Genomic DNA, 18,033 nt, shown 5'->3' with positions numbered 1-18,033 from the left:
CATGGCACAGGGGACACTAATGGAAATTAGTGTCCCTAACACAATAACCTAGCATACACAATATTCTACACTATTTCAATGTATAATTTACCTGTGTACTGTACATTGATACAATACCTTCAAACTGACTGGCCACGGCATGCAGGAAAAGGTGAATCGGACAGAAAGAGCGTCATCTCCGACTGTCTCACTTTATTGTCCTTACAAGGAGAAACAGTCTGTTCATATGAATGTGTACTCTGCATATACAGCGAGTGTAGCATAAGGGTAGTTAATAACGGCATTAGGAGCGATAACAATAAGAATAATGAGAACTGTGTTATTTCAAAAGACACATAATGAAGTACAAGGAGTATACGTAAGATCGCCGGCCAATCACAAGCCAGCTCAATAAATACAGAGCAGAATAGAGCTCTGTGATTGGACGGGTTACAAATACATGTCAACGATTCATACTTTTGAAGTTATTTTGTTTTCTTTTTCATACGTATTTAGATCTCTGTTTTTTCTTTACAGAGGCAGTACATCATTCCCTTTTTTGAATGAAAAAAAAGTCACTTCTATATGCAGTACCAGTCAAAGGTTTGGACACATACTCATTCCAGGGTTTTTCTTTATTTGGACTATTTTCTATATTGTAGAATAATAGTGAAGGCATCAACACTATGAAATAACAAAAAGTGTTAAACAACAACTCATCCCAAACCATCTCAAATTGGATTGAGGTCAGGTGATTGTGGAGGCCAGGTCATCTGATGCAGCACTCCATCACTCTCCTTCTTGGTCAAATAGCCCTTACACAACCTGGAGGTGTTGGGTCATTGTCCTGTCGAAAAACAAATCATAGTCCCACTAAGCGCAAACCAGATGGGAAGGCGTATCACTGCAGAATGCTGTGGTAGCTATTCTGGTTTGCCTTGAATTCTAAATAAATCACTGAGTGTCACCAGCAAAGCATCCCCACACCATAACACCTCCTCCTCCATGCTTTATGGTGGGAAATACACAGGCAGAGATTATCCGTTCACCCACACCTCGTCTCACAAAAGCACGGCGGTTGGAACCAAAAATCTCCAATTTGGACTCCAGACCAATGGGCACATTTCCACCAGTCTAATGTCCATTGCTCGTGTTTCTTGGCCCAAACAAGTCTCTTCTTCTTATTGGTGTCCTTTAGTAGTGGTTTCTTTGCAGCAATTTGACTGTTACTTAAACTCTGTGAAGCATTTATTTGGGCTGCAATTTCTGAGGCTAGTAACTAATGAACTTATCCTCTGCAGTAGAGATAACTCTGGGTCTTCCTTTCCTGTGACGGTCCTCATGAGAGCCAGTTTTATCATAGCGCTTGATGGTTTTTGGCGACTGCACTTGACTGACCTTCATGTCTTAATAAAGTAATGATGGACTGTCATTTCTTTGCTTATTTGAGTTGTTCTTGCCATATTATGGACTTGGTCTTTTATCAAATAGGACCATCTGTATATAGGACCACCATTCAAATAGGACCACCATTCTGTATTCCACCCATACCTTGATTGGCTCAATCACATTAAGGAAAAAATAAATTCCACAAATGAACTTTTATCAAGGCACACCTGTTAATTGAAATGCATTTCAGGTGACTACCTCATGAAGCTGGTTGAGAGAATGCCAAGAGTGTGCAAATCTGTCATCAAGGCAAAGGGTGGCTACTTTGAAGAATCTAAAATATTAAATATATTTAGATTTGTTTACCACTTTTTAGGTTACTACATGATTCCATGTGTTATTTCATAGTTTTGAGGTCTTCACTATTATTCTACAATATAGAAAGTAGTAAAAATAAAGAAAAACCCTGGAATGAGTAGGTGTGTCCAAACCTTTGAGTGGTACTGCATATCTACATAGATTACAGTATCTTCCAATGGATAATAATGAGGATAACATTGATAGTTGCGTACAATAAGAATAACGAAGGTACTAATATTCTGTATGAAAGGTTAAAAAAAAGAAAATTAACTGTTAAAAGTACCTCATTGTTTCAACACAATCCGCCTTTCTCCCCCATACCCCTTGCTTTGCAAGAATGAGTTGGGAATATAGAAAATTATCATTCTTAAATACAAAATCTGCTCTGTTTCTTGATGTTTCTTCTCACTCACTTTCCTTGCACAATCTTTTTACTTTCCCACGTCGTTCGTTAACACATTCCAATGTTGGTAGAAAAATACATACATATGATAATATACATACAACTAATAAATGAAACAATGAGAAACCATGAGGGTAAAAATACAAGATTGATCAAGTGCCTTCTTTATATCAGCCCCCCCCCCTCATCTCTTTTCGATGTCTTCTCCTTTAAGTGCCTTCTTTGAACCATTCATAGATCATCTCTTCATTCAATACTGGACTACATATCCCATACTTCCTCTTCATCTCAGGTTTCCTCTTCACGCCCTCCTTTCCTGCTCTGATTGGGTTTTGCATTACCAAACCTCATTCTTCCATCCATTCCTTCGCCAACCACAAGGCAGTGTCGCTTTTACTTAGTCCTTTCTCCCTGTCAGTGTAGGCTGGTGGGAGGAGAAATCGGAGAACGGCCTCATTGAAATAGCTGGAATCAAACACATTGATTGTGTTTGACACAGTTCTGTTTATTCCATTCCAGCCATTACAATGAGCCTATCCTCCCATTTAAAGTGACACCAGCCTCCAACTCCCTCCCTCTCCATTCTGTCTATCTTCTGCTCTGTCCATCCTCCTGCTCTATGAGTTCATGTGCTCCACCTGGATGGCTGAGGTGGACACGGTCAAGCAGAGGTCCTTATGGGCCGATAGATCAGCCACGCTGACTGGCTTGTACTGGATCTCGCCGGCCGACACCGTCTTGTACTGGTGTAGGTCGAAGGAGCATGGCACGCCCTCCGTCTGTGGGTAGCTGCCCTGCTGGAGGTTGTTGGGGTTCTGGGACTGGTTCTGCCCCGGGTTCTGGCCCGCCCCTCCAGGACCACCCACTGCATTTGCCCCGCCTCCTCCTCTCCCACGGCCCCTCCCCCTGCCCCCTCCTCCGGGGGTGTGGCCCTGAGCCTGCTGGGCGGCGATGGCTGCCGCCACCGTGAGGGGGTCAGGGTTGTGCTTCCGCATGTGTTTCATCAGGTAGGTCTCCTGGAGAAGAGGAGTGGGGAGAAAGATGGTGAGGGAGGTGGACAGTGCAGTGAACTCTTACTATGCAGTGGATCTTGGGGACAAAATGCAAGGGATTGGCAGCACCTACAGCTGAAGTCGGAAGTTTACATAGACTTAGGTTGGAGTCATTAAAACTCGTTTCTCAACCACTCCACAAATTTCTTGTTAACAAACTATAGTTTGTGAAGTCGGTTAGGACATCTACTTTGTGCATGACACAAGTAATTTTTCCAACAATTGTTTACAGACAGATTACTTCACTTATAATTCACTGTATCAGAGTTCCAGCGGGTCAGAAGTTTACATACACTAAGTTGACTGTGCCTTTAAACAGCTTGGAATATTCCAGAAAGTGATGTCATGGCTTTAGAAGCATCTAATAGGCTAATTGACATAATTTGAGTCAATTGGAGGTGTACCTGTGGATGTATTTCAAGGCCTACCTTCAAACTCAGTGCCTCTTTGCTTGACATCATGGGAAAATCAAAAGAAATCAGCCAAGACCTCAGAAAGAAAAGTGTGACCTCCACAAATCTGGTTCATCCTTGGTAGCAATTTCCAAACACCTAAACGTACCACATTCATCTGTATAAGCAATAGCACGCAAGTATAAACACCATGAGACCACGCAGCCGTCATACAGCTCAGGAAGGAGATGCTTTCTGTCTCCTAGAGATTAACGTACTTTGGTGAAAAAAGTGCAAATCAATCCCAGAACAACAGCAAAGGATCTTGTGAAGATGCTACGGAGGAAACAGATACAAAAGTATCTATATCCACAGTAAAACGAGTCCTATATCGATATAACCTGAAAGGCCACTGAGCAAGAAATAAGCCACTGCTCCAAAACTGCCATAAAAAGCCAGACTACGGTTTGCAACTGCACATGGGGACAAAGATCGTACTTTTTGGAGAAATGTCCTCTGGTCTGATGAAACAAAATTATAACTCTTTAGCCATAATGACCATCGTTATGTTTGGAGGAAAAAGGGGGAGGCTTGCCAAAGAAAACCATCCCAACCGTGAAGCACTGGGGTGGCAACATCATGTTGTGGGGGTGCTTTGCTGCAGGAGTGACTGGTGCACTTCATAAAATAGATGACATCATAAGGAATGAAAATGATGTGGATATATTGAAGCAATATCTCAAGACATCAGTCAGGAAGTTGAAGCTTGGTCGCAAATGGGTCTTCCAAATGGACAATGACCCAAAGCATACTTCCAAAGTTGTGGCAAAATGGACAACAAAGTCAAGGTATTGGAGTGGCCATCACAAAGCCCTGATCTCAATCCTATAGAAAATTTGCGGGTAGAACTGAAAAAGCGTGTGCGAGCAAGGAGGCCTACAAACCTGACTCCGTTACACCAGCTCTGTCAGGAGGAATGGGACAAAACTCACCCAACCTAATGTGCGAAGCTTGTGGAAGGCTACCCAAAACATTTGACCCAAGTTAAACCATTTAAAGGCAATGCTACCATATACATAATTGAGTGTATGTAAACTTCTGACCCACTGAGAATTAAATTAAATAAATAAAAGCTGAAATAAATTATTCTCTCTACTATTATTCTGATATTTCACATTCTTAAAATAAAGTGATCCCAACTGACCTAAGACAGGGAATTGTTACTAGGATTAAATGTCAGGAATTGTGTAAACTGAGTTTAAATGTATTTGGCTAAGGTGTATGTAAACTTCGACTTTAACTGTACATACAAACTCAGTCATTTGTAGTCTATGCAAATTACTGGAAGGAAATATGGGCCAAGCGTATATAAACTACAGTAGAGGGGGGAGAAGTGTTTTTAACTACATAGCCAAACGCCTACCTGTACAGTCCTATACAACACTATAGGTTACCATCAAGCCAAACTACTGCGTGTACTTGTTCATCTACTCTTCTACTGGTTGTTCAACTGTTTTCACTACCAACCAACTTACAGTAACCTGAAGTACTGTAGTCCTAATATTGCAGTTACTGAAAGAAGTACATACAATGAATTAATCTCCACCCTCACAATGCTCTAGCCCTTCCCCTAAAATATGACATTGCTGAACACCACTTTCATTCACCAGGCCCCTCACAAGTGGGGAGGCCCCGCATCTAGAAAGCAAAAGTGGGTGTGACTCTTTTAAAAGGGGTGGGACTTCATGTAGTTGAGGAGGAGGTAGAGGTTTTAGGGTGATTGGCAGGCGTACCGAGGTGTAGGCACGGTTGCACAAGCCACAGGAGTAAAGCTTGGCGTGTTTGACCGTGTGAGTGGTCAGGTGCACCTCCAGACTGGCCGCATCTGTGTAACCGCGGTTACAGTTGTGGCACTTATACGGCTTGTCTTTGTTGTGCTGCCGGCGGTGAGACTGGGATAAGCAATGTAAGAGTTAATACATTATGATTATTGTGACTATAACGTTATCATGCCTACATCATATCATTATGCTTATGTTATTAACTGTACATAATTCATTTAAAGATAAGTTAATTTTTGCTATGAGAAACTTACAACCAAATAAATTGAACTTGAGATGAGTATTGTCCAAATTTGAGATCTATTGGACTTGTGAATTGGATGTAGAAGTCCTGCCTACCTGTAAGTTGGACAGCTGGGTGAATGCTTTCTCACAGCCAGGATGGATACACTTGTAAGGTCGATCCCCCGTGTGGATCCTATGGAAGTGAAACACAGTCTGTAATGAACTACAGCTCTCCGAAAACCCCAGTAGCCTGACTACTTTCATTACAGTGTCACTCACTCCAAGGAACTGACAGGAAAGATGGAAAGAGAGAGATCCAATCCCAAATCAACCACACTATCCAATGGTCTTTCTTGACGGCCCCTCATAGATAGAGTTTCCACCATAATACTTACTGGTAAATCCAACCAGTCCATTCAGATGTCAAATGGTAAGGGATACGTATATTGGCAACATCCTCATGTCCAAACTGATGCTGACATGAGGGAGGAGCTAGAAAATGTAGCAAACTTTAATGAGACTTGTAAATCACATCAATTTATCCTAAACACTTTATTAAAATAACTCTGTGGGTTGTTTTGAAATTGAGCAAGAAGATAAAAGAATGAGAGACAACGATTGAGAAGGAAAGAGAGAAAAAAGCAAAAAAAGAGGAGTAGATGGAACTCGAGAGGGTGTGTGATGACGTGACTGCCCACTGTCCCTGTTTAGTAGTGTTTACCTGTGGTGCTGCTGTAAGTGACTGAGCTGCCTGAATGTTTTCTGGCAGAAGGAGCAGGTGTAGGGCTTGGACCCGCTGTGGATGCGGATGTGCTGGGCAAGGTAGCTGGAGTTGGAGAACGATTTGGAGCAGTGGGGACACTTGTGCGGTTTGCCCTCAGTGTGGTTTCTAACAAGGGGATGGGGAGATGGAGAGAGAAAAAGAGAGAGATTTATAATGTATCAAATCAGCGACAAATTATCCTGAGATCAAATCATAATCAAATCACCCCAAATCAAGTTTAGAGCAGTTTGATTGACAGTGTGCACTTTTTTGTTGTTGCTGTGTCTGAGTTGCAAAACACAGTACGAAAACAGACAGCAGGCAGTCCCCCTTTCCTTTCTCTCTCTCTCTCCACCTATGGTGTGCTAACGATATTGTGTGGTAATTCTACAGAGGCCTACAACCTAGACATTTGAGTGAAGGCATGTGCTCGCCTTTCTCTTAAAACATAAGGCAAGAAACTGTGAGGGGCATGTGAGGGAGGAAATGCAATAGAGAAGGCAAAGGGAGCACTTTATTCTAACAGAACAGTGAGGGTGGGAGGAAGGGAAAAGCATTTTTTTTAATTCCTCAAACATTCAAGAAACCAAAGACTGGTTGAAGAGATGGTGCACAGATAGAACTGAAAGTGTCAGGGAAAGGCATCCAAAAATTAAGAACTCAATATGGAAAGATGTAGTCTTTGGATATCTAAATGTACAGATAGAGCCATATTATTTGTCTGAAATAAAAACATTTACGTTATGATGCTCTTTCAGGGATAGTTTACCCAAAATGACATCCTTTCCCCAAAGATGGACGTGACTTATTAGTCTTTGCTATGGTTGTCCAGCCATCTAAAAGGAAGAATGCAATCTGTCACTTTCAAAGAAGTTAACCCCTCTTCAGATCAAATGTGGTGTTCCACAGGGATCGATGCTTGGACCTCTATTATTTCTAGTTTACCAAACGCATAAAAAATACTTTTTCAGATTGTGTTTGTCAATAACATAAGCAAATTCCCCCCAAAATCTGCAAACTACACATAAAAACTATAGCCTCCAAGATAGCAAACAACGCATACACTTATTATGATCTCTCTTGAATACAACCACGGCACTCAATCTGTACTACACTTGAAGCCTGAACTGTGCTTTTTGACCTCCCCTACACATTTTGTTTTTAACCTAGCACTGAATGTTGTGTCAAAAATCTTTGTCTACGTCTCTGGTAATGGTTATATACAGTATCACTGTCTCCCATATGTTCCTGCTTGTATGTACAGTACCAGTCAAAAATTTGGTCACACCTACTCAATCTAGGGTTTTTCTTTATTTTGACTATTTCCTACGTTGCAAAATAATAGTGAAAGACATCAAAACTATGAAATAACACATATGGAATCATGTAGTAATCAAAAAAGTGTTAAATGAATCAAGAAATATTTAGCAATGATGACTGCTTTGTACACTCTTGGCATTCTCTCAACCAGCTTCACCTGGAATGCTTTTCCAACAGTCTTGAAGCAGTTCCCACATATGCTGAGCACTTGTTGGCTGCTTTTCCTTCACTCTGCGGTCCGACTCATCCCAAACCATCACAATTTGGTTGAGGTCGGGGATTGTGGAGGCCAGGTCATCTGATGCAGCACTCCACCACTCTCCTTCTTGGTCAAATAGCCCTTACACAGCCTGGTGGTGTGTTGGGTCATTGTCCTGTTGAAAAACAAATCATAGTCCCACTAAGCCCAAACCAGATGGGATGGCATATCGCTGCATAATGCTGTGGTTGCCATGCTGGTTAAGTGTGCCTTGAATTCTAAATAAATCAGACAGTGTCACCAGCAAAGCATCCCCATACCATAACACCTCCTCCATGCTTTATGGTGGAAAATACACATGCAGAGATAATCTGTTCACCCACACCGCGTTTCACAAAGACAGCGGTTGGAAACAAAAATCTCCAATTTGGACTCCAGACCAAAGGACTAAATTTCCACCGGTCTAATGTCCATTGCTCCCATTTCTTGGCCCAAGCAAATCTCTTCTACTTATTGGTGTCCTTTAGTAGTGGTTTCTTTGCAGCAGTTTGACCATGAGGACCTGATTCACACAGTCTCTTTGAATAGGTGATGATGAGATGTGCTTGTTGCTTGAACTCTGTGAAGCATTTATTTGGGATACAATCTGAGGTGCAGTAAACACTAATGAACGTATCCTCTGCAACAGAGGTAACTCTGGGTCTTCCTTTCCTGTGGTGGTCCTCATGAGAGTCAGCTTCAACATAGCGATGGTTTTTGCGACTGCACTTGAAGAAACGTTCAAAGTTCTTGACATTTTCCAGATTGACTGATCTTCTTGTCTTAAAGTAATGATGGACTGTCGTTTCTCTTTGCTTATTTGAGCTGTTCTTGCCATAATATAGACGTGGTCTTTTACCAAATAGGGTCTTTTACCAAATATCTTATGTATACCACCCCTACCTCAAGCTGGTTTAGAGAATGCCAAGAGTGTGCAAAGCTGTCATCAAGGCAAAGTTAGGCTACTTTGAAGAACTTGTTTAACACTTATTTGGTTGCTAAATGAATCCATATGTGTTATTTCATCATTTTGATATCTTCACTATTATTCTACAATGTAGAAAATAGTAAAAATAAAGAAAACCCCTGGAATGAGGTGGATCCAAACTTTTGACTGGTACTGTAAGTGAACATGTGGAACCGAGAGCGGGGAAGCAGACAGTCAGAAAAGTCAAATGAGGGATAAGGATGTGATAGGAAGCAAAGATGGATACCACAAAATGAAGAGGGCACACGCAAAGAAATCAACAGAAACAAGGACATAACTGAACAAATTCATAAAATTTCGCAAAAAGCAATTTGGCAAGAAAAAACATGTCAAACAGCACACACTCTGCTTAGAAAAGTGGTGACATTTTGACAAGAGAGGAAAAAGGTGGTGCTGCTTTGTCACACGTCACCAGAAATATCACTAATTGGGTTTGTTTATTCTAAATCTGCAGTCATAGATGAAGTACAATAAGACGTTTTTAAATCAGTATTCTTGGGGATAATAATGTATTATTTGCATTGTCAAAATAAAAACCCATGTATCTAATGCAGAGTAGTTACTCATATTGTAATAGTCAAATCCAAAGCCAAATGTGGAAAGGTACATTGGTATCGATATCCCTGAATTTGTGGTGATAGTCTTTACTACCAGCCCTTCATTCTTGTGTGACAGTCTATACTCTGCAGTCACACACCTATTCCCTGAAATCAATCATCACACACACTCACACACGCCAGGGAGGCAGCAGTACCGTGTGTGCTGCTGTAAGTGACTGAGCTGCCTGAATGTTTTCTGGCAGTAGGAGCAGGTGTAGGGCTTGGCCCCGCTGTGGATGCGGATGTGCTGGGACAGGTAGCTGGAGTTGGCGAACGACTTGGAGCAGTGGGGGCACTTGTGCGGCTTGGCCTCCGTGTGAGACTTGGCGTGGATCTGCATGTCCGACTTGCTGAAGAACGTCACCGCACACATCCGGCACCTGGAATATGGGTATGAGAGAGTGGCAGGTGGTGGAAATGGAGAGAAAACAAGAAGAACAGAGATACTGTATAGACACAGGGATACGTTGAATGGGGAATACATTACAGGGTCAACTTGGGTAACAAATTTTGAGAGATAAGGGGTAAAAAGTATGTAAGCACAAAGCCTCTAATCTACCTGTATGATTTGGTCCCATCTTTGTTCCCATGTTCATCCTCATCATTTGATAAGTCATAATGGTCGGCAGTGTGGTGCTGTAAACAAACACAAAACAATATTTGTTTTTATAAACAACACTTTGCTTCACTAATCCTGAAATAATGACACTACATTACGTGGCCTTAACATATTTTATCACTATGGATTAGATTGACTGGGGAGTTGATCTAAACACAACATAATACTCAACATAATTTCTGTAGAGTCTTAGTTCTTATGTGACATCCCTTATACTCTCAATCACCTGTCCCCCAGCAGCCAGGTGTGCCAGAATCAACGCATCACTTCCTGGGGGGAGGGTGGCGCCCGCCCTCGGCATCATTGACTTCTTCTTCCTGCCCCGCTTCCCGGGCGTTGGCATGACAGCAGGAGGGATGACCAAATCCTCTTTCTTGCCTGAAACGGGTACAAAAAAACAGGGTGGGGAAAGGAAGGATGGAGGGAAGGGGAGAGAACAGGGGGGGGGGGGTACAGCTTTGATTAAAAGACACCAAACACCACACTACATATCCCTTAGGCCTCTTCTTGGTGAGTATCATCCAAAATGGTGTCTCCTGGTATGCAGTGGTGAAAACAACAACGTGTGAGTGGTATATAACCCCATAACACTGAGGCATTTTAATCTCTTCACCCAAACTTTGTACAGTAAGTAGCCATGCCCCGAGTGAGGTCAGATAGCATGTCAGCTTGACAGAACCATCCCTTTCGACATGAGTTCATAAAAGGTTTGGTAAAGAAATTAACATTTAGTCCAGGAAGCCCAGGTGTTGCAACCCACATCTAAAGTGGTTTGAACACTGAATCTCAACACGAGGTTGAAACAATAACGTCACCTTCCAGACAATCACTGGTACGGCTGATTAGCTGTCCGAAGTAAAATCTCTTCGAACGTGAATTTAAGTGGGACTATTCTGTCAAATCACCATAGTGCGCTACTCTCATCACAGCACGGCTGGCTAGCCTATCTTCAAAGAAGCTTCAGGAGAAAATGAGAGAACAGAGAAACACCTTTTGGACAATCAGAGCCTTACAAGTGTGCAGAGGAAAAGCCCAACACCCTTCCTAAGGAGGCCTGGTTCAGACAGAGAGATAAACGGCAAACGAAGGCATTCACATGTAAATACATTCATGATTTCTTACACCAAACGGGCAGCAGTTTGTGTGCAAAGTATATGATTACTGTGAGAGTAGTTCCTAAAATGTATTAACGATAAGTGTCTCTTCGTCTCTCTCCCCCTCCCTTCCATCTCCTTTGTAACAAGCCACCATAGGTTGTGTCAGTCCGCCAGGGACCTTTCCTAATGTAGTAAGTGTGTATGTTTATCCTGTGTTATTTATTTACCAGCTAACTTAATGATAATTAAACCAATTTGTGTAGTACCAAATCATAAGTACGGCTGGGGTTTTGCAGATGCAGGAGGTTACGACAGTTCAGAATTACTTTCTTATTTAACCTTTATTTAACTAGGCAAGTCAGTTAAGAACAAATACTTATTTACAATGATGGCCTACCGGGGAAGAGTGGGTTAACTGCCTTGTTCAGGGGCCGAATGACTGATTCTTACCTTGTCAGCTCGGAGATTCGATCCAGCAACCTTACTGTCCCAACGCTCTAACCCCTAGGCTACCTGCCACCCCTGGCTAGCTTGTCTTCAAAGAATGATGATATGAGGTTATGATTAATACGTTGACTGTTTTATGGTTTTGATAGGTAAAGACCTTTAGAGTTTAATTCTGGAGATGGTAACTCTTTAAACAACCGCTCTCGTGGTGCCCCAAATTCCTAATGAGTTAACTGTTACATGATTAATTTAAATTGGGTAACAATTAAACATAGCTAGTTGATTCAATAAATAACAGTCATCAGATTAATGAAAGTAAAGTCACAACACCCATATACTGAAATACCTGACAGACTTCATCGCTGCAAATATAATAGTTTACACTCAACTGCCTATTTCGACAGCATTGCACAGTTACACAACTAAACAAAATTGATTTTGCTTTTTGAATGGGCCAGATACTGTAGTTTATATATTTTGGACATTAATCCAAGACAATGGTTTTCATCAATCTTTGGATGATCACATTCATGAATGGAATAGCACCACCAGAGAACATGGCAGCGTACTCCAGATCACTCCATTGGTCCTCCAGATAACTTGCTTGGACCATTAGTGGATGTGCATCAGATCATATTCCTAGACTTTCAGATATCATTTTTGGAGTTACACACTCAGAAAACTCTACTAGACCATCAATAGGTCGCAGATCTGATCATCTTCATAATATATTGTGAGATTTATAGTGTGATCTTAAGTCCAGTAAAACATTACATCCAAGACATTTTCTTTACAGCTTATAACAGGCCTTTCAGCAGCGTTTCCCAAACTAGGGGGTCGCCTGATTTGAAAATGGTGTGGCGAAAGAAACTCTGAAATAAACAACTGCACTTGGTTCATAGAACTGGGGTTACGTTAGTAACCTCCGATAGCCGCTAGATGCGGTTGTAATAAACAGAGAGGTTTCTGTTTTCTTCCTACAATTGTGGCTCTATCTTTTGAACGATTTAAGCTACAACATATGACCCCATCACTGAAACACAAGACGTACCGTGGTTCCTCCATTAAAAGTTGCGAGCTTACACCGCGGGACTTAAAGGTAATTTGTGGTTTAGTACGGTACCCTGCGTCACCTCTTCATTGCTCCAGACCAGTGCAAGGGCGACATAAGCCTAAATAGAAACTGATAATTGAGCACGACTTCCGTATTACTTACTAAAACGGTTGTTACACTAAGGTTTTTATTATTTTATTTTGTTAGGATTATTTTGCTCTTAAAGTAGTACTGTAGGCCACTCCCGACCAGTCACGTTGTACAGTACCTGAGTGGCGCAACAGTCTAAGACACTTCATAGGAGTGCAAGCTGTGTTGCTACAGGTGCTGGTTCAATATCCGTGCTGGCCTCGACTGGGAGTCCCATGAGATGACAGTAGGTTTTATTTTTTTCTCCTTCAAAAACAGAAATAAATGATTCTAAATAACAAACTGGCTTTATTTACAAATTAGTAACAATGTCTCACCCCATGTTCAAGAATGGCCTTTTTCTCGCTCATTTTACGTTATTTGAAAACTAAATCATCTCCAAAATATTTAAGTGGCATTGCACTAATAATGGAGCTGACTAGGGAAGTGTTCCCGCTGTTCTGTTCTTAGTGCCAGTCTGCACGTTCAAACTAAAACAATGTAACTAATAATGGCATCTTTATGCTTTCGTTAATAAAAAGAATGATAAAAATACTCTTTCAAAATGCCGATGTTTATTTAGTTTTGGATCCATAATGAATTACTATGGGAATAAATATCCCTGAATTACAGAAATATCCCCCAATCCTCTATATGTAATTATTGGCGGAGAGTCCAGTCATATTTTTCAATATACTGTAGGCCTACCGTAGGCGACATGAGTCTCACTAGTGTAGGTCTTATTTATTTAAAGAGCACATTGATGTTAGAAGCAATAGCCTACAACTATTTTAGTACCGTTCCGCGCTGCTCTGAGACAAGCATGGGGACTGGTCTTGATAAATCGATTAGATTTTTAATTTCACTGAATCTCCATTTGAGTATTGGTTAGACTAGAATTAGAAAATTAGGGTGTTGACATGTTATGTTCTTAGTGTAACCTTATTTAACTAGGCAAGTCAGTTAAGAACAAATGATTCTTTACAAGGACAGCCTACTCCTTCCTCCCCAACGGGGAATTAAACCCTGGTCTCCCGCGTGCCGCAGGACACTGGATTCTTTAGCTAAATAGCCCAGTACTGTACTCCCGACCGTCACGTTGTACAGCGCCATATTTTCCTTCAATCCTAACGGAAACCCAGAGGGTTTTTAGTTTTCCTTGGAATAGAGACACCATAATATTAATCTAATTAATCCCAAACTCTAAAAGAAATTGTAAAGTTAGATACAAATTATTTGTGACATTGTGGTTACAATAAAGAACTTAAACAAGATGCCGTGTTTTTATATGCATTTCAGTCACTTCAAACCATACTTCCTTCAGATTGACATACTGTCAAAAGTACTGTCAGACTGATTTGTAAGAAACTGTCATAGCACCAATCAATTAAAAAAGTAAACATTGGCTGTTGATTACATCACCATTTTTAAAATTCAAAATGGGGTCGCGGGCCAAAAAGGTTTGGGAACCCCTGCCTTACAGTATCTCCACGCAGACAAGTCATCTAGAAAGCAACACAACTGCACATCCAAACCAGCAATCAAACAGTTCAGAGTGCAAGTAAACACAACACAACCACAAGACTGAACCTGGGCTAATGTTGCAGGGCTTTGCTGCTAAGCAGTAGGGATGGTTGATGGCATATGGGGAGGGAGTAGTCAGCTAGGTGGGGCAGGGTGGAGGGGAAATGGAGGTGGGTACTCACTGTGGCTGTAGAAGTAGAGAGAGGAGTGCTGGCTGCTCTCTGACAGAAACCGAGAGAAGAGAACACACTCAACACACGGAGCTCACTACCCGGATCGCTCCCTCTCGCTCACACCACAGAGGGTGGGGGGGGCTGGATCAGGTCATGGGTTAGTGGTTGGCTGCTGGCAACGCGTTGCAGGGGTTAGCTCAAGCAGCAATGAGTGTGTTACTGTGTAAGTGCATGTCTGTGAGTGTTGAGTCTAAAAGACTTTAGAACGTGGTTCCCCCCTTGCTGGGCAAGCCCATATCAACCATATTTTCTTATCGCTCCGATGAATTTACAGTATGTGTGTATGTGAGTGTGTGCCAGTGAGTCTGCTACGGTTGTTGATAAGCCAGGACAGGTTTGCAAGCTGCTCAGGCACACAACCTATCCCAATGTGGGGAGGAAAGGTAAACAGGTTTGGGGGAACGGGGTGGAGGTTTTACCTGTGTTTGTGGGGTGCAGTGAGGACACTATCATGGTGGTGGCGGGGGGTCCGGACACAAAAGATTGTGTGGAGGTGGGTTGAGAGATCAGGGTGCCTTGGGGAGTGGTTATCACTAGCCCCGCTAAGAGGGAGAGAGAGACTGTGACCTGACTGCACCACGCCCCTCCAAGAGAGAGCTGAGGCACACACTAGACACCCAATGAAATACAGAGAACGTTTGACAGACATCACGTAAACATGATTAAGCCAGACAGAAACAGGGAAGAGATACACATAGAACAACCACAGAGGATCGCCAGACAAACGGACACTGGTGTTTCGTCTTCTCACCTGCCGTCATGATGCCTGTGGACTGGACGGGCACCACCGTGATATTCTGTGAGGTGTGCGGCTGGTGCAGGTGCCCACCTATGGCGTTCAATTGGACGCCTCCACCTTCCTGTTTGGGCACCACCCGGCCTCCAGGGTCCATGGTGAGAACGGCGGTGGGATAGTGCGAGGAGTGAGGGAACGATGGAGAACCCTTATTGTCTGGACTCAACTGCTCCTTCATCTTGTTCAGGAACATGGCGTTTTCAATCTATAGTGGAGGGGGAAGGTGGATAGGAAAGGAGAGGAGGGAAAGAGAAAGGCAGGCAATAGAGAGAATGGGTGAGATGCCAAAAGGAAATAAGTAGAGGTGGTAGAGGTTGATAAGGGAAGTAGGAGAGAGGAGGGGTAGAAGTTATCATTTAGGGAGGCTCGTTGTTTTGTTACTTAAACATGAATTACAGTAAATGTTATGCTTTTCCATCCTCACCTAAGGTGTAAGCTCATTAATAGTGCCAACTAAAATGTATTATGTACAATTCAAGATAAGGTCCAGTAATAAGGTTTATACCTGTCCTTGTACTGTAGGAACGGGAGACCAAAAGTATGATGAGTTGAAATGGGAATCTTCCATTATTTCTGTAATTGAAAAGCAACATGACTTATAAACACCTGCTCGCTCGTTGTCGTCAGTTGAAATGAGACCATGCCCATCTCAACTGATGTCTGGCAAAAGTTCTTGGTCTCTTGCAACTGCTAAGCATATCCAAGAAGTTGAGTAAAAGAAAGAGTTTTCCTCAAGGGAATGGGGAACGTTGAATGATACAAATGTTTTTTCTTCACTGGTATGCATTTTTCCCACTGCCAATAATTTAACTAAGATTTTTTTTAAAGTGTGAGCCATATTGTATGGAGCCATATTGTATGTAAGAGTCCGTGGCCCCTGGACAGAGAGTGTTGCTGTTGGTCAGGATTGTAAATGACATGTTATTGTTCACATACACACATACAAGTAAATGCATGCAGAGCGCAGTAGTGGGGGTGTACAAGAAAGTATGTTTCATCAATGGCTACTTAAAACTTATAACAGTCTACAGATGAGATAACAAAAAATGAGGGATACATTATATTGCATACATAATAGAATATTTAACAGAAATATTTAAATATGCCATGCATGGAGTGGGCACTATAAATATTAAGGAACAATGAATGTCAAGTATGTCATTGAAAATCATCCAGCTAGTAGGTGTAGAACAGTGGAAGTTATTTATTGTAGATTTGTAACTCAATACACCAGCAACAGAGAGGTGTCTGCTAACCATTCTGAAGTGGAACATTAAGTTCTGTCAAGTTATAGTATGTCCTATCCCAGGCCAGGGCACACACACACAAGACAGCTTGCCAGCCAACGGGATAGCCGCAGACCGTCACCTAACGTTACAATAAAACACTCGCCTACCCTTTCTTTCAGCTAAATGTCTGGTGGCAAGCTTGATATACTGCTATTGATGTTATCTAGCGAGTTAATTAACTAGCAACAACAGAGTGAAATCTGAGCTAGTTAGTTAGTTAACGTAGAAGCTAGCTAGCTCCTTGAGGTTAGCTGGCTAGCTAACCTGCCTCCATTAATTTCAGCTTTTGTTAGCTAGCTTGCTACTATGCGGCCTATTTTTAAAGTCGACAATAAACAAATAAACTCCAGCTTGAAAACAACAATGCCACAACCCCTTAAGCCTCCATCCCTCTCCCTGTTCGTCACACTGAGAAAATAAAAAAACAAAAAAAAAACCTCACGAATAAAAAAAACACAGAAAAAAACGTCGACGCCAATGCCCCTGTGCGAGACGCAGCTTCATGCAGACTTCCGGCTGTCCAGATAGAGGAAAGCAGCAGCTCGTATGAGCTGCTCTGTCACACAGAAATAATTAACGATTGAGTAATAACTCGATGTTAATTACCGGTGTTGTCGATTCCCTCTCAACCCCGGGGGTTCCGCGGGTCGGGACAGTTCGGAAACTCAGTCCAAATCCGCCCGAACCCTCAGATTCGCCGATTTTTTTCCACTAGATTTTTTTCTTTTTCCCTCTTGTGGGTCTGCTCCGCTCTACACTTCCGGTGCCGATACATTGATTTCCGGTCCTTGGAGTACTGTACATAACTCTTAAAATGTATATAATCATATATTATATGAATATTTAGTTTAATTTATGACTATATGGAATTTACTGTTGGTAGCCTTCCACTATCATTGATGGCTAATACAGGTATGCCACAGTACAGGCAAAGACACTGGTCCCCAAACTGGAATCCTGGTCCAGTTTCCAACAAGGTGCAAGAAAAAAAAATATGCTCCCCCATCAGATATTGTTCCCCCACTATATTGCAGCGAACAGAGGAAGCAGGAGGTGCACCCTAGTCTCCGGCGTGAATACCCTGGTCTCCGCATCGAGTCTATAGGTTTAACCCACTTGGTGGGAAATGTAATGTGGTTCATATAGCGAGGATTGCTACACTGCCCTCTCTGAACGGGAAGCCACGTCCCCTTAATTCGACTAGACTCCGCCCCCTCATGTCCCGGACTGTGTGTTACGATGACCCAACGGCCACCATCCCACTTCTGACACCAATGTAGCGAACGCAAAGAGCAG

The 18,033-nt window shown here is 42.2% G+C and overlaps 1 protein-coding gene across 4 annotated transcripts; it reads right to left on the bottom strand.

Moving 5' to 3' along the window:
* Nucleotides 1–172: 172 nt before the first annotated feature.
* LOC135549978 (zinc finger protein 384-like) lies at nt 173–17,492 on the bottom strand. 4 transcript variants are annotated; one of them, XM_064980389.1, is made up of 12 exons: nt 17,344–17,492; nt 15,954–16,021; nt 15,404–15,653; nt 15,072–15,194; nt 14,602–14,640; nt 10,395–10,546; nt 10,109–10,185; nt 9,705–9,929; nt 6,363–6,530; nt 5,756–5,834; nt 5,369–5,527; nt 173–3,147 (listed from the first exon to the last, which is right to left on the bottom strand). In XM_064980389.1, the coding sequence occupies exons 2-12, from the start codon at nt 16,014–16,016 to the stop codon at nt 2,749–2,751; spliced, it is 1,734 nt and encodes a 577-aa protein (XP_064836461.1). In that variant the 5' UTR covers nt 16,017–16,021; nt 17,344–17,492; the 3' UTR covers nt 173–2,748. The 4 variants fall into 4 exon arrangements, with proteins under 4 accessions (XP_064836461.1, XP_064836464.1, XP_064836462.1 ...); XM_064980392.1 differs by lacking the exon at nt 6,363–6,530; XM_064980390.1 differs by lacking the exon at nt 14,602–14,640.
* Between the last annotated feature and the right edge of the window lie 541 nt (nt 17,493–18,033).

The sequence above is a fragment of the Oncorhynchus masou genome, chromosome 12 (genome assembly GCF_036934945.1).
Source record: "Oncorhynchus masou masou isolate Uvic2021 chromosome 12, UVic_Omas_1.1, whole genome shotgun sequence".
Taxonomy (NCBI): Eukaryota; Metazoa; Chordata; class Actinopteri; order Salmoniformes; family Salmonidae; genus Oncorhynchus; species Oncorhynchus masou.
Note: the sequence above shows the minus strand (reverse complement) of the source record. Positions and strands in the feature narration are given on the sequence as shown.